Below are 18,169 nucleotides of genomic sequence, written 5' to 3'. Positions count from 1 at the left end.
TGACTCACCATTCTCCCACTCCCGGCAACTCAGCAGCTGTCAGAGTCTCGGATGCCAACAAAGGTAACGATTCAAAAAGGTAAGTTGTAAAAACTAAGAAGTAACAAGAAGTTTCTTAGGGTTCAATCCGCCAACACCAAAGAGCAAAGGTGGAAAGAATGAAAGAAGGGACCAATGCAGCCTCGCATCAGCAAGCCCACCCTTCCAATCGAGACACAAGACCCATGGCTACACCGAAGCGAAACCACTACAGCCGCAACCCAATCCTCCCCTATTCCCTCATCCTCCCTTTCCTCAGCGAGCCAGCCCGATCCAGTGCACCTCACATCTCCCGCTCAAACCAACCCCTTCATTCCCTCTCACCCCAAGGTTCTCGCTAGAACTGAATCAAATCCCCTTGCCCCTGCTGCTGCTGCTGCTGACCCCTGACCGCAAACGGGTTATTATTATTCACCCCACCCCCCATCCCCATTCCAATACCCATGCCCGCGGGTCCCGTAGCAGCGGGCATCTGCTGGCCCTGCTGCTGCTGCTGAGGATACGACACAGCCGGCATGCCGGTGAACTGCTGCCTCAAAAAGGGGTTATTCCCCGTCGCGTCGGCCGTGACCCTTCCCAAACCCGCGCCGGCGCTGTTGACAAACACGCCCGGGGCCGTGTGCTGCGCCGGAATGCGCAGGTTGCCCGTATTGCCGAACGTGTCCATGCCATCGCTGCTGGCGAGGAGCGCGTTGAGCCGCGCCTCGTGCTCCGTCAGTTCTTTTTGCGGCTGCTGCTGTTGCTGTTGCTGCTGCTGCTGTTGTTGCTGCTGGATTTGCGGTTGGGACTGCTGCTGCATGATGCTGAATGGGGACAGGGACTGTTGCTGTTGCGGCTGGAACGTGGAAAGCGTCTTTTGCTCGGGCAGAGTGCCAAGGTTAGTCATGGACTGCGCCTTGTATCCGGTAGACGGGCGCTGGGCGAACGGGTTGTTCGAGCCGGTTGGCGTGGGCTTGAGGGATTGCAGGCTGCTGTTGCTGGCCCAGGGATTGTTAGTCCCTGCCGGTAGGGGGGACAGGGTAGGTTCCTGAATTTGCGGCTGCATGAACTGTTGCTGCTGGGGCTGCTGTTGTTGCTGCATGTAGGGGTTGTAGCCGGTAGGCTGGGGCTGGAATATCTGCTGCGGTATCTGCTGCTGTTGTTGCTGGCCAAACGCATCGAAAGCTGTCTGTTGCTGGCCGAACCCGTTGGTGTAGCCATTCGCGTAGCCCGTCGCCTGCGCCGGGAACCCCGTGTATGCGTTATTGATGTAGCCGGTTGGTTGGACCTGCATCTGGCTCTGGTCAATCGGGTTCGCAAAGAAATCGACCGCACTCCCTTGTTGGTAACCCTGGTTGAAACCGGTGTACTGAGGCTGACCGGTCTGCACCAGCTCGTCATCGAACAGCGACGTCGCATTGGTCTCCTCCAGCTCTCGCCGGCGCCGCTCCTCCTCTTCCTTGCTGAGCTTGATGGCCTTTGCGAGGTCGTCGTCCTCCTCATCGACGGCCCGGCTCTCACGCTTTTTCCTGTCTTCCTCCTCCTGGTACTTGCTGGCCTCGATCGCCAACTTGTACTCGGCATCCTCTTCGTCGCTGTACTGCGCCCGCATGGGGCGCGGTCGCTGGGAATCACTGCGTTGGCCTTGGTTATACTGAGGAGCGTATTCCTCCAGACCGTTGACGCGGGACTTCCAGCTCTTTCTGTCGCTTCGCTCCGCGCGTAGTCGCTCGTCGTCCAAGATCAGCGACGTCAGCTCCTTGGCCGCAACGCGAACTGGGCGCACGTGTTAGCTCGAGGCCTTCCCAATCCCTCACACACCCAGCACGCACCGTTCTGACCAACATCCCTGCCATCTTCGTCAATGTACTGGAACTCGCGCAGCGTCTTGATGATGAATATGTTCTGCTTCGCCCACGTGACGACGAGCTCCGACCCTTCGTGCAAGCAATAGTCGGTGACCTTGAGCGCCTTGAGGACGTGTCGCCAATTCTTGCCCTTGTCGTTGAGCCGCTTGTCAAGCATATCCATGATTTCGTAGAACTCGGTTGACCTGGCACATGAGACGAGGAGCGCGTCAACGACCGCCGGCCTGCAATGATCCCGCACCACACCACCTCTCGCCTGTACACTTACGAGTTGAAAGTCATCTGAGCGATCTCGCTCATCTGTGTCCCCGTCGGGCCCCATGGATCGTTGCTGGTCGCTGCATGCCCAGTGCGGTCAGTATCGCAAACGTCTCAGTAGACGCTGGCGGCATCCCCCGGCGGGGGCACATGTGGGTGGTTTCGAGACCCACCTTCGCGCACTTTGATTTGGACGCTGGAGTAGCCCTTGGTGACATTTTTGACGCTCCGAATGACTTTCGACATGTTGGCGCCGGTAGAAGGGGTTGATTAGGAGTGGCGATTCCGACGCTGCGCTGCGCAGTCGTTGTATCTATCCGTAAGAGAGGGGATTCCGGTAATGTCGCAAGGTACGGATAGAGAGATTGGGGTGGGTTGCGTGTCGGCGGTCGGGTCGGCGTGCCGCTGCTGCGGAGCTTGGCAACTTCTGAATGGCCGCGCCACTGAACCTGGCAGTTGGCGTGAGGAGGACTCGGTCTGAAAAGTAAGGGGGTTTTGAAGGTTGTGGCTCCGAAATGAGTGCTCAGAGAGACCAATGGCCACCGCGCCGTCGTCGTCGTGGGTTATCCGGCTCTAGGTCCGACTCAGGGGAGGAGAAGAATCGACAGGATGTGGGTGTGATGTGGGTGTGAGCTTGATCGGGTTGCAAGGTGACGAAAGACGGGAGCGAGGCCACGTCGAGAAGACGCGCGGAGCAGTTCCAGTAATTACGCAGATCGGTACTGTGCTGTGCAGGGCGGTACGGCGCACATTGTCCTAAGTGTAAAAAGGGCCTACCTAAGGTAGTTGAACTAAGGAGAATTGCCAGATCCCAAATTCCTAGATGAAGTAAATAGGAGAACCAGCATTGTAGACCGATTCATTCGTTTGATCTTGATTGCCTTAGGTAGTGTTGTACGCGGTGTTACAACCCGTGGCCTCGAAGCTGACGATGCCGCCAAGACTTCTAGAAACTGGTACAGGGAAGCTAGACCTGTTCAGGTAACAAGTTGCAATCTGATATTGCCTCCGGCGAAATCCACCATGACAGAACATCAGTACTCATGTTGTTATGGTAGGTCGAAGTTTAGAGAAAGCATAGAAGAGCGTAAGCAAGGACGCCGCAACGGCTATCGATGTTATATAGGCCTTCCCAAACTAAACACTCCATTTTGCCTTCAGACGTCCCTTGTACCAACACACACCAGCTCGGACATGCCGCCAGCAACGCCTTCTAACCCTGCCAAAGCTACACCCGCCCCTTTTGAATGTAATTGTACAATTAACAACAAGCCAACCCCGAAACCCCACACGGAAACTCAGTAAACGCCCCGCGGTCAGCGAGCAGAAAAGTCCAGCGCTCCCCGCGAAGAAAACGGCCCCCTAAAGCCTCAAATTTCCCCAACCCCGCCGACCAGCCGATACCTCAATTATCCCGCCCCTCAGCATCCGCATCCTGCATGACCACATCCGCATTTTCCTTCCCCTTCTGCCCCGCCGCTCCGGCGCCCTCCATGACAGTTCGCGACTGCACCTGCACGGTATCCATAACCCCTTCCCCTCCCCTCTCCTCCTTATCCTCCTCCTTCTTCTTAGCCTCCTCAGCCTTCTTAGCCTCCTCGGCCTTCTTAGCCTCCTCCGCCGCCAGCCTCGCGCGCTCCGCGATCCACGCCGGTGGTAGGCCCGGCCCGCTCTGGGCGTTGCCGTAGTCGCTCTTCTTGGTGCCCTTAGGCCAGCGACCCGGCCCGCGGCCTGTCCCGCCCGGCTTGCGCTTGCTGCTGCTGGTGGCGCTGCTGGACTTGGGACGGGAGGAAGAAGCGGTGGAGCGGCGGGAGCCGGCGGACCGTTTGAGTCGCGGCCGGGAGGCACTATTGCCGGTCGTTGTCGTGGTGCGGACGGCCGGTGTTCGGGGGATGATGGAGCGGGAGCGGTCGGTTCGGCGGCCGTTGATGGGTGGGACCACTTCGAATCGGGTGGGTGGGATATCTTTGTATTTTTGGGTCCAGTCGTCTTCTGTGGACTTGACAGGGTCGAGCTTTGGCTCGGGCTCGGGGGCTGGCTCGGAGGCTGGCTCGGGGGCGGGCTCAGGCTGGATCTTTTGTTCTGCCGAATCACCGTTCCTGAGTAATCCGTTGGGCTTGACATCGTTGTTGACGGCATCGTCTGTTGAGGTCGACTCTGTGGGTTCGGTGGATTCGAGCACCGGGGGCGCCACTGCATTCTTTGTTACATCGGGAGAAGCATCCGGCTGACTCGGAGGACCGGCACCGTTGACCAACGGCTCTTCTGCTTGAGCAACAGGTGACTTGAGCTCTTCTTCTTCTTCCCGCGGCGCAATCGCAGTCAAAGCCGGGCCCAGTTCAAAGTTCGTCGCGTTGCCTCTGCCCATAACATAGGGCGTCCACGTCAAGGCCTTGGGGTTGAGCTGTACATAGTTCTTGGCCTCCCATTTTGCAACGTATTCCCGACAATATTGTAAGTCGACGCGAAAAGCGTAGACCTGAGTCTGCGGGTCTCGAACCAAGCACCTCAACCCTTCCAGAGCAGAAACCACGTCGTCTGGCGTCAACCCCGTGTCGTCTGAAATCTGCTTGATACTCAGACCCGTCTTTCCCGACTTCTCTTCCGAGAAATGATCCAATAGATAGCGGCACATTATCAGGCGCCAATAGTTCCGGTACGAAACTAGACCCATGTCGGACAGTGGCTTCTCTGGAGACCCCGTCTTCTTCTCCACTCTGGTCAGGAGATAGGAGAAATCAATCAGCAGGTTGCCGTACCCCTTCCGTTGGTGGATGGGAAGCGTGAGAATGCAAGAGACGTTGTTTTGACTGCTGGCACGCTTTTCCTTGGAGAAATACCCGACGAAGTGGTAGCCCAGGTCGTCGTACTCGCAGAGAACGTAGAAGAGGAACGGCTCCACATCGTAATAGAGCGTTTTCGACCCGAGGAAGAGCTTTGCCAGAAGGCAGAGGTTCTGGCAGTAAACCGGGTTTTTGCGGCCGTCCACTTCAAAGACCGACACTGAGCCGTGCCTGTAGATCTCGTCGCCCGGGGGGTGCTTTGCTGGACATTTGAGCTTGTGACGCCAGGCCACATAGTCCGAGTTCATGTACTTGAGGCAGAACTCGCAGATGTAGAGGACGCGGTTCCTGCTGTACTCTTCGGGATAGGGAGCGGCATACCAGGTGTCGATTTCCCAGCCGCCAAACTCGATGCACTCAATTTGGCTGGCCGGGCCCGATGCCTTCTTTGACTTCTTGGCAGGTGCCTCGACTTCGGCCTGCATCTTGAGCAGCCGCTGTCTCCACTCCTCTTCTGCTTTTTGCTTCGCCTCATCAAAGCGCCGACGGTCATCGTTCGTCGGCATGGTCTTAGAGGTGTCCGCTTCCGCTTCTGTAAGGATGCCGCCGTACGGCTTCCCTTTCAACTCATCTGTTTCCTTATCATAGAAGGAGTAGAAGGGTTGTGAGTAGGCACTAGGGGTAAAAGGTGTTGCGATTGCCGTTAGCGGCAGAGGAGCGGCGCGAGTTGACTCGCTTCTCGATGTCCGCCTCCGCGATCCGCTCGGGCGCTTCTTCGGCCCTCTTGGTTTCCGGGACGTGATTTGGCGAAGCTCTGACGAGTTGACGCGCAGCCTGACCAAAACGCTGTTTCGTGTCCTCTTGACTATGGCCGCAGGCGGGTTCGAGATCTTAAGCCGTAGAGACCTGGACACAGGCCTAGGGGAGCCGTCGGCGCCGGATGCTGTATTTTCATCGTTGCTCTGATCATCGCCGGTAATCCTGCGCCGCTTGCGAAGCGCCATGATGTTCTCGTCATCTGCCAGCGAGGATGTCTTGCGTTTCCTAAGCACGCGGGATCCATCCATTGGGTCTTCGTCGAGAACCAACTGGTTAAACACGGAGTGGGAGTCAGGCTTGATGGATCCTTTCTGGGAAGGAAGAAGATCTCTTGCGAGCTTAGGTGCGCTGGCACGTCGGCTGGCCGGAGAAGCATTTGCGTCCATGATCCCGGCCATGTCTGCGTCTTCGTCCAAGTCTGGGTCGCCATCCGAATCGGACTCATCAGCGCACTTGGGGCATCTCCAGTTCTCAGGACCTAGGAAGGTCAGCGACCTGCCATAGAATCAGCAGTCCGTGAATCTTACCATTTTCGCTCCCCAGCGCTTCATTCTCTCGCGCGCATTGTTGGTGGGCTGCACTGTATTAGTCCTCGACACGACACACCAATAGATCCCAGGAAGCACTGACCGTTGTCCCCACACCTTGTGCAGGCTAGGAATGCCTCAAATTCTTCCCCTGGGTCGTGTTCCTCGTCCTGCTTACAGAAGATGCAATGACCAGCGGCGTTCTCAGACTCGTCGTCGTCTGCATCGTCGTTTTGCGCAGCTTCCCATTCCGCCTCGTCTTCCGACTCGCCATCGCTGGCACTGGCCAAACTTGCGGAATCCACGCTGCTGTCGTCCTCGTCCGTCTCCCCCGGCCGTATTTTCACCGCGCCGACGCCTTCATCCTCGTCGGCGTCGTCGCCCTCGCCGTCTTCGTGGCCGTTGGTCATGCTTCTTGACCTCAGCCGTGGTCGATGGTTCCGCGTGGCTAGTTCGTCATATGCTTCCCCCTCGGCATCCTCGTCAAAGTTGTCCCCGTCGTCATCGTCTCCAGACTCGCTGCTGCCGCTCTGCTCGTCGTCATGGTCGGGGCGCTCGTCCTCCTCCTCATAGTCCTCTCCATGCGCGTCCTCGTCGTCCATGTCTTCCTCATGTTCTCCGTCCGCGACGTGAATGTGGCTTTGCTGAGAGGCAAGTGCGCTGTCGTCGCCCATCTCGATGTCCCGGTCGACTCCTACCTGCGTCAGCTCGGCTTCCCGCTCCGACTGCATGGCGCTTTGCTGCAGCTCCTCTTCCATGATTTGCGCCTCCGCCATCTTTGAGCTATTGTTTCCACGTCGACCACTGGAGCCCGAGAGGCGCCGTTCCCCGGGATGTTGTGGCGCGCCTTGTCAAGCGTCGCGGCCACGGACGCCGCTCATATCAGAGTAGGGGGATCAGATGGGCTAAGACGGTCATGCTCGGCGCATGCTTTCAAAGAGAAGACGGGGTCGAGCTCAGGCGGCCCGAGGACGTTGGTAGGTGAGGTTACGGAACTCGCGAGTGATGCGCAGCGAACAAGAGTTGCGTGCGACGCGCAGATCACAGCTTTGGAGAACGGAAGTCGACTAGTTTGATGGATTTCTCTGTGATTCCACGGCAAAGACACGTAAATTCGCAGTGTTTTTTGGTGAGAGCCACAGTCAAACTTGTGCAAGAGCTGGGCTTCGAGTGTTTGCAACGTTCTCTTGCCGTCCGTTACCCCGGTCTGAGAGCCCCTTGGATGCGCTCGGTCGCAGCTGAAATGACCGTCTTAGTCATCATTATCATGCATGAAGCACAGACCATTTCGCGCCCATGCATGACCAAAGCTCGAATACTCAATCGAGCGTTTAGCATACACAGTAGTGCCTCAGGTAACAAATCCAGCAACAAGCCTGCCGATTTGGATGCCATTCGCGACACTTGGAACCACGAGCTTCAGAGCTGTATTTTTGCTCATTCAATCAAGTACCGAAAAGAGGACTTCGTGTACGGCTCCGATTGCACGGCTATGGTTTCACTCCAAGCTGACAAGCTAATTCGACCAACAGGCCGCTAAACCTGCCGCGATGCCGGTTCCCTTCGAGACCCTGATTCCCTATGGAATCATCATTGCTGTGAGCTCCGTTGAGCTGTTACGCTGACGGACATTGGGTGACTCATGAAATGGCAGATGTTTGGCGTGACGGGCGCTGGCCTGAACAAGATCAAGAATATGGCGAGCGGCGGCAAGAGGCACAGGTGGTCGCTGGACCAGTGGGATAAGGTCTGTGAATGTCATGGCCCGGGATTCCTTGACGCCTCTGCTAACCCTTCGACAGCAAAGTACGGTCAAATTCTCGAGTACCTTACGAATGCCACGACCCGATGCACTGACAGCCGTTCTACATAGTGATGGATCGGGACAGGCGACTCACGGGATACTTGCGAGGCCAAACAGACAATCCGATAGCGCCGCCCGGATTTGAATTAAACAACCCTTGGAGAGTATGTAGCCTGATGCAGCTGGTTGCGCCGCTGGGAAGCTTACATTCGCCAGGTCGAGCGGAGAATGTCATAGAGAGCGAATACGAGACAAGCGCTGCGGCCATTGAGGCGACGAAAACCACTAGGCACCTTCGCTCATAAACAACCCAGCCACGATATTCTAGCTTCTCAGCACATCCCCAATGTACAAAATGCTAGATTTGTATCTGAGCGCGATTCTTGTTCAGGCCTTCCAGCAGCATGCAAGCCTGACAAATCTCTTGACTCGACATGTAACCGCAACGCTTGCAATTCCCAAGGACTTGCCGAGCCGGCCCCCTGGAAGTACCATTACTGCTCCTGATGGGAAGTTCCCTTTCTTTCTCGCTCCCAACTTTGTTCTCAGACATCGCCTTTACGATGTCGACTTCGAGGGCTTCGTGTGCCTCGTTCTCCCTCAGCTGCTTGTCCATGGCAGCCATCTCGCCTCCAGGTGTGCGGCCGTTCTGTGAACCACATCCACCAATGTCGTCCTCCAAAAACGCCAGCCCGGCGCTCTTTTGTCCCTTGCACGCGCAGGACGATGTCGACTCTCCAAGCACTAATCTCGCCATGTCCTCCCCGCTTCGGACAATGTCTAGAATGGCTGTTGGGCGCACTCTCTCAAGCTGCTTGATGAGCCCTCTTGCGCTGCCGCGGAACGCCTCTGGGCTGTAGATGCACTCAGTGCTGAAGTAGTCGAGTCTCTTATGATGGGCATAGAGGACAATCTCTTTCTCATACGAGTACTTGAGTGGCTTGCTTCTCTTGACCTCGGACCGGCTGTCTCCTGTCACGATACTGGTGCTTCGTGATAGACGCGCCAGGTCGCCCCGTAGGAGGTTCATGAGTACGGTCTCGGCCACGTCGTCGGCATTGTGGCCCGTCACGACGTGCTTGATGCCGAGCATTTTGGCACCGCGGTCTAGTGCCTGCCTCCGGAAGACGCCGCAGTATGTGCAGTTGCCCTTTTTGCCGATCGTCTCGACAACCTGGTCCATCGTCCAGCCGTACAGCTCATCGTAGCCGACCACTTTGAGGGGCATATCATACTGCACGGCATTCCGCTTGACTGTCTCCAGGGAGTCATCGCGATAACCCTTGATCCCTTCATCTATGCTCAAGAGAACCAGCTCAAGTCCATATCCATGCCGCTCGTTCAGTGTTTTGAGAACGGACGCCAAGACGGTCGAATCCTTTCCGCCGGATGCTCCTATAGCTACCTTCTCGCCGAGACGGAACAGCTGTGACGAGATGATGGTGTGGTGTACTTCGTCCTCGAAGACCGTGATGAAGCAGGCCTTGCAGAGCTTCGCGTGGTTCTTGGGCCGTTTGATGAGCGCCCGTTCAGTTTTGCAATTGGCGCAGAGCGCGGGCGCCATGGAGGTAGAGATTTAGTATTTGATCCGAGCAGCTGTTGAGTGCGCTCAGTCCAGGGGTTCGTCGAGTTTCCGGTTCATCACTTCATATCGCCTGCAAAACTCCTTCTGACTCTAAGCCTTCAGATGTTACAGAGTACGGAGTACGGCGAATGAATGAAAGCAGTGTCTTAGCAGAGAAGGGCCCCACTTCTGCCTTGAGCTGCCGAAGATTCCCCGTCATGCCCTGTGGCCCAAGCGCCTGGAAGTCCACAACCTCTTTTTTCATGTGTAGCTCCGCCAAAATTTTCAATCCAGACTTCTTCTACTCGACAACAAGCTTCGGTCCTGAGCATCACCCAACGCCAAAATGGTAAGCACCTAATGACGATTCCACGATAGCAAGGCATCTCCGATGCACTCTTTTAACATGCTCTCAACGATCTCTTGGGATCCGCGAGCTGCATGAAATTTCCGCTTGCTGGTTGCAAAACCGCCGGTGAAGAATGGCTTGAGCTGGCTCGTGGTGCGCGGAGACGCCGCCCGACCGCTCTCTAGAGTTCAGAAGACTACAGTCAATGACAAAAACATTTACTGATGTCTTCTCCTCAATGATAGCCTCCGAAGTCTGGTAAGAAGGTTGCCCCCGCCCCCTTCCCTCAGGGGAAGGCTGGCTCCAAAAAGGCCCCCAAGGTGAGTTGCTTCCAAACCCAAGATATCAATGCCTTCGTTGCGCGCGCTGACACCCTCAGAACCCGCTTATCGAGAAGCGGCCCCGCAACTTCGGCATCGGCCAGGACATTCAGCCCAAGCGCAACCTCTCGCGCATGGTCAAGTGGCCGGAGTATGTCCGCCTCCAGCGCCAGAAGAAGATTCTCAACATGCGCCTGAAGGTGCCGCCTGCTATCGCCCAGTTCCAGCATGTCCTCGACAAGAACACGGCTGCCCAGGCCTTCAAGCTCCTCAACAAGTACCGCCCTGAGACCAAGGTTGAGAAGAAGGAGCGTCTTCTCAAGGAGGCCACGGCCATCAAGGAGGGCAAGAAGAAGGAGGACGTCAGCAAGAAGCCCTACGTTGTCAAGTACGGTCTCAACCACGTTGTTGGCCTGATTGAGAACAAGAAGGCCTCGCTCGTCCTCATTCCTAACGATGTCGACCCCATTGAGCTCGTTATCTTCCTGCCCGCTCTTTGCCGCAAGATGGGCGTTCCGTACGCCATCATTAAGGGCAAGGCCAGGCTCGGCACTGTCGTCCACAAGAAGGTAGGATTTTCTTGCACATGGATATGTGCGGGAGCCCAAGCTAACGTATGCATCACAGACTGCGGCTGTCCTCGCCATCACCGAGGTCCGCTCCGAGGACAAGAACGAGCTGTCCAAGCTCATCTCTGCTATCAAGGAGGGCTACCTCGAGAAGAACGAGGATGCCCGCAAGAAGTGGGGTGGTGGTATCATGGGCGCCAAGGCCCAGAAGCGCATCGAGAAGCGCCAGAAGGCCATCGAGACGGCCATCAAGGTCTGAGGAAACATTGCAACGGTCCGGTTGGCGCGGGTGCACTTACGAATGGCGTACGGGAATACCAAAACCAGATCAGGGTGAAATAAACTGCTTACGTCGGTCACATACGGGCGTTGATACTGGGTTCTGAATTTCTTTTCGAGTTGGAGCAGCTGAATGAATGCCATGGATACCCCCAGATGCAGGATTTCAGAGTTCCATATGCTGTGATTGCCTTTACGTTTTGGTCACCCCATGATGCCACACTCCTGGACAAAGGCTACCACGCCAGACTTTGAGTTCTCGACCCCGGATTGGAACCAATGCAACACGGTCCTGCTTCCGGAACTGCCGAAGCATGTGCCAGGACTTGCATGAAGCTGCAAAAAGGGGTGACCCTCGAGCTTCTTGGACCACGGAGGTTCTGCCACATGCGTGAAGGATCGCTGGCACACGACAGTCTGCACCACCTGAGTCGGGAATACGGGCTAGCCTCCAGACCTGCGCAAGCCATTTGCAAAGACACAGCCAAGACACATCGTTGTCGGTGTAAATCGAGCCAGGAACGTGACACCGATGCGCAGCACAGCCCAGACGGTTTTTCGGTACCTGAGTTCACTAAACCGGTCTATGTTGTCTTAAGTTCGCACCTAGAGGGAAACCAAGATAAGCTTATGATATACCCGAAGGCTTGCCACGGCATCCCGTCTCTTCTGCTTCACAAGGCACCTATATCAGACGAATTAGGACTCCGTGTCGGAGGGTTGCAGCAGCACAAGGGAGGGCATGTCAGCCGACAACTCAAACACGATATAGACCATCCGTACCGCCGTTTGTGTTGGCGACAGGCTGCTCGACGACTCCGGATCGCGGTCTGGAAGGTGTGTGATGCAACCTGAGACAACCTCGAGTCTATTGGGGGAAGGGGAGCTTGGGTCCGCCTCTCACCTCAGCATCTCGGTCATTCATTCTCAGTCTCATGAGCTGTACGGCCTGTTCGGTTCTGTCATTATGGCGCAAGCTCTCGCTCACTGCCTTCATTCTATCCTTAACATCGGCCCTCGTTCTGGCTCAACCTGAACAAGGTCAGCGTCGTCACCCTACCGCTCCCAAACTCCGGGAATGTTTAGCTCCGCACGACACCTCCCCGGTAGTTTGTCCCTTGATATCATCAAACCTGTCTCGTGTCCCGCCGTCGGTGGTGGCGTGTTATTTGGCTGTCGGGGCGTCTAGCCCTTCTGCAAATGCGAGAGCGGTTCGAATGATCCGTTATCTCGGGAGATATCGCACCACCTTTTCTACTTCAGCCTGCTGACGGCTCCTTGGCGCGCTCAGACGGGTTGTTGTTGTTTGTTTTTGTAGTAGTTGTTTATCATTAGCGTCCGAGCAGTGTGCTCAAACGGGCGAGAGCAGGAACATCGCGCTCTGCGTTATATATGCGAGCTTGTCTTCAACAGTTCTGCTTCTAAACACAGCCTCTTCTCCACTCTTTCTGTTGTTGTTGGTCAGAAGCACGAGATGACACAAGGTGCATTAGATATGGCGAAGCCAAAACTTCACTAACCTCAAATCTTCCTCTACAGAAGACAGCTTCCTTTACGCCCTGAGCTCCAACAACGCCTGGGCAGGCTAACAAGCCCACTAAAACCCACACTTTTCCCCCAAGCTCGCGAGCGGGCAATCCCCAGAGATCCGTAAGCTCCTCCTCCCTTTCTTCCTCATCACCCCCTCTCTCCCCAACTCCCACGTCTCCTTCATCCCTTTCCCCAAAACCCCCCTTTTCATTCATACTCATCCGAGGGCGGAAAAAAAATCCAGTCTGGCTCGACTGCCCCAACTCGCGCTGCCTGAAACCACAATTCTCGGCCTCCAGCCAGGCGACGTGTTCGTGCACCGCAACATCGTCAACATCGTCCCGCCGACCGATATCAACACGTCGGCGGTGATCGAGTTCGCCATCATTCACTTGAAAGTCAAACACGTCGTGCTGTGCGGCCACTCGTGCTGCGGCTGCGCTATCGCGATCCTCTCGGAAAAGAAAAACGGGTTGGTGGGGTGCTGGATACCTGGCTTACGCCGTCGCGGGCGTTGCGGGCGGCGAAGGGGGAGGAGTTGAATGGGATTTGGGATGAGGGGGCGAGGGCGGTGAGGATGGCTGAGATGAATGTGGAGGCTGGGGTTGGGGTACCCATGGCGAATGCTGTGGTGCAGGATGCTGGGAGGGAGAGGTGGTTGGAGGTACATGGGTGCATGTTTGACATTGCGAGTGGGAGTATTCAGAACCTGGGGTTGGGAACCGGGAAGGGAGTGGTTGGTGGATGGAAGGCTGGGGAGGAAGTGATCAGGGAGCGGTATGCGCAGTTGGTGTTTAAGGGCGGGAGTGCCTCCATGACGGTATGGTGATGTATTTGTGGGATGGTGTTGGTTGGCTTTGAGGGAAGCAAGGCGCGGCAGTTGGGGGATTGTCTGGCGTACCTGTTTGTCTCGATGGAATCGCATTGTTGAGCTGAAATCAACGGTGACTTGTTATCCCCTGATAGCTTTCATGAGCCATATGAAGTTATAGCTCAGCTAGGATCATTTCTTCGCCGCTTCAACATGGAAACCAAGGGAGTTCTGCTTCAAGTATGGCCTGGTGGGTTACCAGGTATCTACACCTGATATAACCTCCATGTTCGTCCCCCTTGCTTCAAGGGGCCTTAGAGACCGGCAAGGGCAGCACACCCGTGCACTCCTTCAAGTCATTGATGTGCTCGACACCGAGCACACTGAGCCGGACGTAGGCTCCGGCATACCCCTGAGCCGGTCAGTTATTCCCTTGTAGGGCGGGTACTCGGGGGTAAGGGTTCGACATCGGCACTCACATCAGCCCACACGGCCTGACCATCTGCTGCGTTGGAAAAGGCAGTCCAGAAGTCTTGGGCTCCGGGGTACCGTGACAGGGCCACGTCACTAGGAAACCGAAACACACCAGGCGGGGGAGACTCGCTGATGGTTTCCTTGTACCAAGAGACATCCCACTGACAACTCAGTCAGTCATATTCGGCCCAGCGGGCTTTACAAGGACATACAGTGCAAAGGCACAAGGGTCGCTGTTTACATACCACTCCCGGCGTCGAGTCTTGAGGAGCCCCCGCCCTCAACACGTCCACAAACAGCTGGGTACTCGCCGTGTGGGCGCCAATGAGGGCAATCAGTTCCCCCAACACGACCGTCTTATCCTCGAACAGGGCCACCAGCGACGCGGCATCGGCATTCACATCCGGCAGGAGGCCCTCGGGCGCGGGCACGGCGCTATCATTGCGCCCGACAAACGAGCGCACCCTAGGCCCCAGCGGGCATGACACGGCCGCCACGTTGGCCGCCAGCTGGACCAGGTCGGCCATGCTGGCGCCGTGGGGGTGGTACAAGTCGTACCACACCTGCACGACGGCCGCGATGGCCTCGAGCCCGCGGTTCTCGGCACGCAGCCACTCCGTGGCCAGGATAATGGACCCGTCGGCGCCGCCGCCGCCGCGCGTCTTGGACCAGGTGCCGGCGTCGTGAAAGCCCAGACGCACGGCCTGGCGCGCGAGCTCGGTACACTCGCCCGAGGAAGCGTCGCGAAAGACGGCGGCCATGTCGGCGGCCACGTACTTATAGACGCAGCACGCGTCGGCGCGGCACGCCGGGCTGCCGAGGGCGCCTGGCGGGGTGTAGACGGTGGTGAGGTCCTGCGGAGACGCGGCAGCACGGTTGGCGAGGAGGATGTTCTTGATGGTTGAGCCAGCGGGCGACAGGGCGCCCTCCGGGAGGGTCTTGAGGTCGGCGAGGAGCTCCGTTCCGGAAACGGTCTGGCGTTGGGCAAGAGAGACGAGCCCGTTGAGGGTCTTGGCCATGCCCGGGTGAGCCCAAGTCTTCAAGATACAGAGGAAGAAAATGAGAGAGAAGAGGGGGAGCACATTCATTGCGAGGCAAGTAAAGGGATCTGCGACTGGTATAGGGTAAGCTGGGAAGTCCTGGAGGTCAGAGATAGGAGAACCCCGCAAACGCAGGAACACATTCTGTCTGCAGTTTTCTCTATATATCAAACTTCATTCCTTGATTCAAGATGGAGAACTGGGTTGTCAATACAAGCTCTGGGTCCGGTATGACAACAGCAGACCGCTTCGGAGCCCCGGAGTGATGGAGGTTCGAGGCTGGCCCGACATCCAGGCTCAACGCATCCTCGGCGACTGCGGCGACTGCGTCGGGCTTCTTGGGTTACCCCATCCTGTCAGGTGCAAACGCGCGCCCTGACTTATATGGCGACATGCCCGCTATCAGCAACGCCGTGCAGTTCCGAAAATGCAGGTAGCCGTAGGCTCGTTACAGCACGCAGGGTTTCGGGACAGCGGACGAAACCGACAAAGTGGGATTCGCCGTGCGGCTGCTGTGTTCAAAGGTGGATCACCATCGCGTCAGCTTGGCGCGAGGCCAAACCTGGACTCTTGCCAATGCGGGATGCCATTGTCGGTAGTCGGCGACTTGACATATTGTTGTCGGGGGAGAAAAATGAAGGACTCGAGGCGCCGCAAGAATGGGTCCCTCTCCGGCCAGCAGCGGCCTTGGCATCGAATCCGGAAGGACCGACTCCCGACCCCGGCCCCCGCAGCCCGGCAGTACCGTCTCCCCCGAATGTTCATCACACCATATGTTGCAAAAGTCAAAGTGGAACCACGCGCATCTATCCCATACACACCTTTCACAATGACCCTCACAGTGCTCACCGACAACCAGATCCGGTCCCTCCTTGAGAACCTGACAGTGGCCGAGCTGGAGGGATTCCGAGTCGCCCTCGCCTCGGCACTGCACGAGCACTCAACCGGCATCCAGGGCGATACGCCCATCCACCAGCAGCCCGAACGAGTCTCGATCCACAACACGACAACCGGCGCCACCACCCTATTCATGCCTTCGTGCAGTTCTGCCGGGCACGGCATCAAGGGTATTCCTATCTCTTCCACTATTTTACACTTCCTCCCCTTCAACACTCACACGAGCAAACTAACACCTTCACGCAACCAAAGTCATAACCCTCTCCTCAGCAGCCAACCAATCCCCCACTCCTGCTCCTCCAACCATAACCACCACCACCATCGGCAACAATAATGCCAATGCTATTACTACTCCTAGTACAAGCACAAGCAAACCCGTAATTCCCCCCACCGGCGCGATAACCCTCTTCACACCCCACGGCACCCCACTGGGCCTACTGCACGCCAGAACGCTCACCGCCTTCCGCACGGCCCTGGCCTCGCTCTGCCTCGTGCAGCGCCGCACCGCACCCATCAAAACCCTCGTCGCCTTCGGCTGTGGCGAGCAGGCGTACTGGCACGTGCGGCTCACGCTGCTTTCTCGGGCCCACGAGGTGCAGAGGGTTGTGTTTGTCAATCGACGGGTTAGTGAGGGTTTTAGGAAGGTCGTGGAGAGGTTGAAGTCCTGGAGAGAAGAGGGATGTGAGTTTATGCCGGTTACGAGGGATGAGGAGGGGTATGAGGAGAGGGTTGCTCAGGCGGTCAGGGAGGCCGATGTCGTGTTTTGCTGCACCCCGTCTACGGAACCGCTGTTTGATGGCCGCGTGCTGTTGGGGGGTGCGGAGGAAAAGGGGAGGTTGATTGTGGCCATTGGGAGTTACACCCCTGAGATGAGGGAGATGCCCCGGGAGCTGATTGAGAGGGCAGTTAGCGGAGAGGGGGGGGAAGGGGATGCGGGTGTTGTCGTCGTGGATACCATTGATGGGGCCCTTAAGGAGGCCGGGGAGCTAATTGAGACCAGCGTGAGGCCGGAGCAGTTGGTTGAGTAAGTACATATTATTGTCCCTTCTATTGCGTTGAATTGGCGACGATGGCTAACAATCGTTAGGCTTGGAGAAATCGTGATGTTGAAGAGGGCTGACAATAACACCGTCAGTACAAAAAAGGGCCATCTGGCACAGTGGCTTCAAACCGGAAATGTCATCTACAAGAGTGTTGGGGTGGGATTGATGGACTTGTCCATTGGCATGCATATTATACAGTTTGCGAAGGAGAAGGGCGTCGGAACCCATGTCCAAGGTTTCTGATCCCTCACTTTGCGCGCTTACATTTTCAAGATGTTGTCAATAATAAGCAGTCAGCGATGATACATGCTTGTTTCTCTCCTCCATCTCGGTCTTGTCATCCTTGGTTCCACGCTAGTTAATTGTAAGCTAAGGTATGATTGTTCTTTGTCTAACACCGGGTTATCATCTACTGCTGTAGCAACCGAGTTCTCGCACTTGAAACCCGAGGTCAACGTCCGAAGCTCCCCACCACATTGAGATCCACTCACTCACCAAAATATCATTTCACTCGTACTTGCGAGAGCAAATCGACATCAGTTCCACTTGGAAACATGGGAGTAGATCTTCCGCGCAACTAGCATAATCGGTCAGTTCTCCTAACGGCACGCTCCCAAGCCCTAAGCTCACCACCCAACAGATCACTCAACACTAGCTCGACCACCAACGAGAGCAAGATCGATATCAGAAGAACAACACCATGACACCCCTCAAACAAGCCCTAACTCTCCACCTGCTCACCGAGGTGCCAGCATCCCTAAGTTTCCTCCTGGCACCACACGCCCAGCTCCTTGGCGCCTCCCCAGAAGCGACCCTCATCCTGCGCAACCTCGGCGGCCTGCTCATGGCGACCAATCTCGTCTGTCTCGCCGTGCTTCTCGCCAAGCCGCCCTCAGACGACCGACTCACGGCGCGGCTGTGTCTGTGTCTCGGGACGTACCACGTTTGGCCCATTGCGCGGGCGTGGGTAAGGATGCGGTTGCGTCGTGGCGCGCATGAGGGTAGTGGTAGTGGTAGTGGTGGTGGTGGAGTAAGGGAAGAGAAAAAGGTGCTGGGTGGGCCGGTGGTGCATTTTGTCGTGCATGTGATTTGTTTGCTTGCCATGGTAGGGAGTGGAGGGATGGTGTTGTTGAGAGAGTAAAAGTGGCTGGAGGGTATTTTGCATTGTATATCCAACCCCGAATGCCTACAGCGCGAAATACAGTCGAGAACACAG

General features: G+C 56.7%; 9 protein-coding genes across 9 annotated transcripts; 5 read left to right on the top strand and 4 right to left on the bottom strand.

The window, feature by feature from the left end:
• Nucleotides 1-376: 376 nt before the first annotated feature.
• Nucleotides 377-2,390, bottom strand: N657DRAFT_677625 (ENTH-domain-containing protein; the record flags this gene model as incomplete). Its single annotated transcript, XM_062796002.1, has 4 exons — nt 377-1,794; nt 1,851-2,071; nt 2,155-2,224; nt 2,318-2,390. The coding sequence occupies 4 exons, from the start codon at nt 2,388-2,390 to the stop codon at nt 377-379; spliced, it is 1,782 nt and encodes a 593-aa protein (XP_062650683.1).
• A 1,109-nt stretch (nt 2,391-3,499) lies between these two features.
• On the bottom strand, nt 3,500-7,181 carry N657DRAFT_180508 (uncharacterized protein). The gene is made up of 3 exons (XM_062786120.1): nt 6,377-7,181; nt 6,274-6,321; nt 3,500-6,224 (listed from the first exon to the last, which is right to left on the bottom strand). Exons 1-3 carry the CDS (start codon nt 7,047-7,049, stop codon nt 3,550-3,552), a joined length of 3,396 nt encoding a protein of 1,131 aa, XP_062650682.1. The 5' UTR covers nt 7,050-7,181; the 3' UTR covers nt 3,500-3,549.
• Nucleotides 7,182-7,644: 463 nt separating this feature from the next.
• N657DRAFT_180504 (uncharacterized protein) lies at nt 7,645-8,375 on the top strand. The gene is made up of 6 exons (XM_062786119.1): nt 7,645-7,722; nt 7,806-7,871; nt 7,928-8,020; nt 8,076-8,079; nt 8,147-8,241; nt 8,294-8,375. The coding sequence occupies exons 2-6, from the start codon at nt 7,824-7,826 to the stop codon at nt 8,312-8,314; spliced, it is 261 nt and encodes an 86-aa protein (XP_062650681.1). The 5' UTR covers nt 7,645-7,722; nt 7,806-7,823; the 3' UTR covers nt 8,315-8,375.
• On the bottom strand, nt 8,185-9,775 carry N657DRAFT_640780 (adenine nucleotide alpha hydrolases-like protein). The gene is made up of 2 exons (XM_062792030.1): nt 8,294-9,775; nt 8,185-8,241 (listed from the first exon to the last, which is right to left on the bottom strand). The coding sequence occupies exon 1, from the start codon at nt 9,639-9,641 to the stop codon at nt 8,436-8,438; it is 1,206 nt and encodes a 401-aa protein (XP_062650680.1). The 5' UTR covers nt 9,642-9,775; the 3' UTR covers nt 8,185-8,241; nt 8,294-8,435.
• Nucleotides 9,776-9,961: 186 nt separating this feature from the next.
• Nucleotides 9,962-11,451, top strand: N657DRAFT_640779 (L30e-like protein). Its single transcript, XM_062792029.1, has 4 exons — nt 9,962-9,990; nt 10,236-10,310; nt 10,370-10,879; nt 10,938-11,451. Exons 1-4 carry the CDS (start codon nt 9,988-9,990, stop codon nt 11,136-11,138), a joined length of 789 nt encoding a protein of 262 aa, XP_062650679.1. The 5' UTR covers nt 9,962-9,987; the 3' UTR covers nt 11,139-11,451.
• On the top strand, nt 11,365-12,961 carry N657DRAFT_180375 (uncharacterized protein). The gene is made up of 3 exons (XM_062786118.1): nt 11,365-11,995; nt 12,698-12,808; nt 12,933-12,961. Exons 1-2 carry the CDS (start codon nt 11,438-11,440, stop codon nt 12,719-12,721), a joined length of 582 nt encoding a protein of 193 aa, XP_062650678.1. The 5' UTR covers nt 11,365-11,437; the 3' UTR covers nt 12,722-12,808; nt 12,933-12,961.
• An 842-nt stretch (nt 12,962-13,803) lies between these two features.
• N657DRAFT_653292 (class II peroxidase) lies at nt 13,804-14,992 on the bottom strand (the record flags this gene model as incomplete). Its single annotated transcript, XM_062794390.1, has 3 exons — nt 13,804-13,911; nt 13,979-14,134; nt 14,219-14,992. The coding sequence occupies 3 exons, from the start codon at nt 14,990-14,992 to the stop codon at nt 13,804-13,806; spliced, it is 1,038 nt and encodes a 345-aa protein (XP_062650677.1).
• Nucleotides 14,993-15,667: 675 nt separating this feature from the next.
• Nucleotides 15,668-17,493, top strand: N657DRAFT_640775 (NAD(P)-binding protein). The gene is made up of 3 exons (XM_062792028.1): nt 15,668-16,080; nt 16,163-16,934; nt 16,998-17,493. The coding sequence occupies exons 1-3, from the start codon at nt 15,843-15,845 to the stop codon at nt 17,194-17,196; spliced, it is 1,209 nt and encodes a 402-aa protein (XP_062650676.1). The 5' UTR covers nt 15,668-15,842; the 3' UTR covers nt 17,197-17,493.
• Nucleotides 17,418-18,132, top strand: N657DRAFT_180317 (uncharacterized protein). Its single transcript, XM_062786117.1, has one exon. The coding sequence runs from the start codon at nt 17,654-17,656 to the stop codon at nt 18,092-18,094; it is 441 nt and encodes a 146-aa protein (XP_062650675.1). The 5' UTR covers nt 17,418-17,653; the 3' UTR covers nt 18,095-18,132.
• The last annotated feature ends 37 nt before the right edge of the window (nt 18,133-18,169 follow it).

The sequence above is a fragment of the Parathielavia appendiculata genome, assembly GCF_033297405.1.
Source record: "Parathielavia appendiculata strain CBS 731.68 unplaced genomic scaffold N657scaffold_2, whole genome shotgun sequence".
Classification (NCBI taxonomy): Eukaryota; Fungi; Ascomycota; class Sordariomycetes; order Sordariales; family Chaetomiaceae; genus Parathielavia; species Parathielavia appendiculata.
The sequence above is the reverse complement of the archived record's forward strand: the minus strand, read 5'-3'. Positions and strand labels throughout refer to the sequence as shown.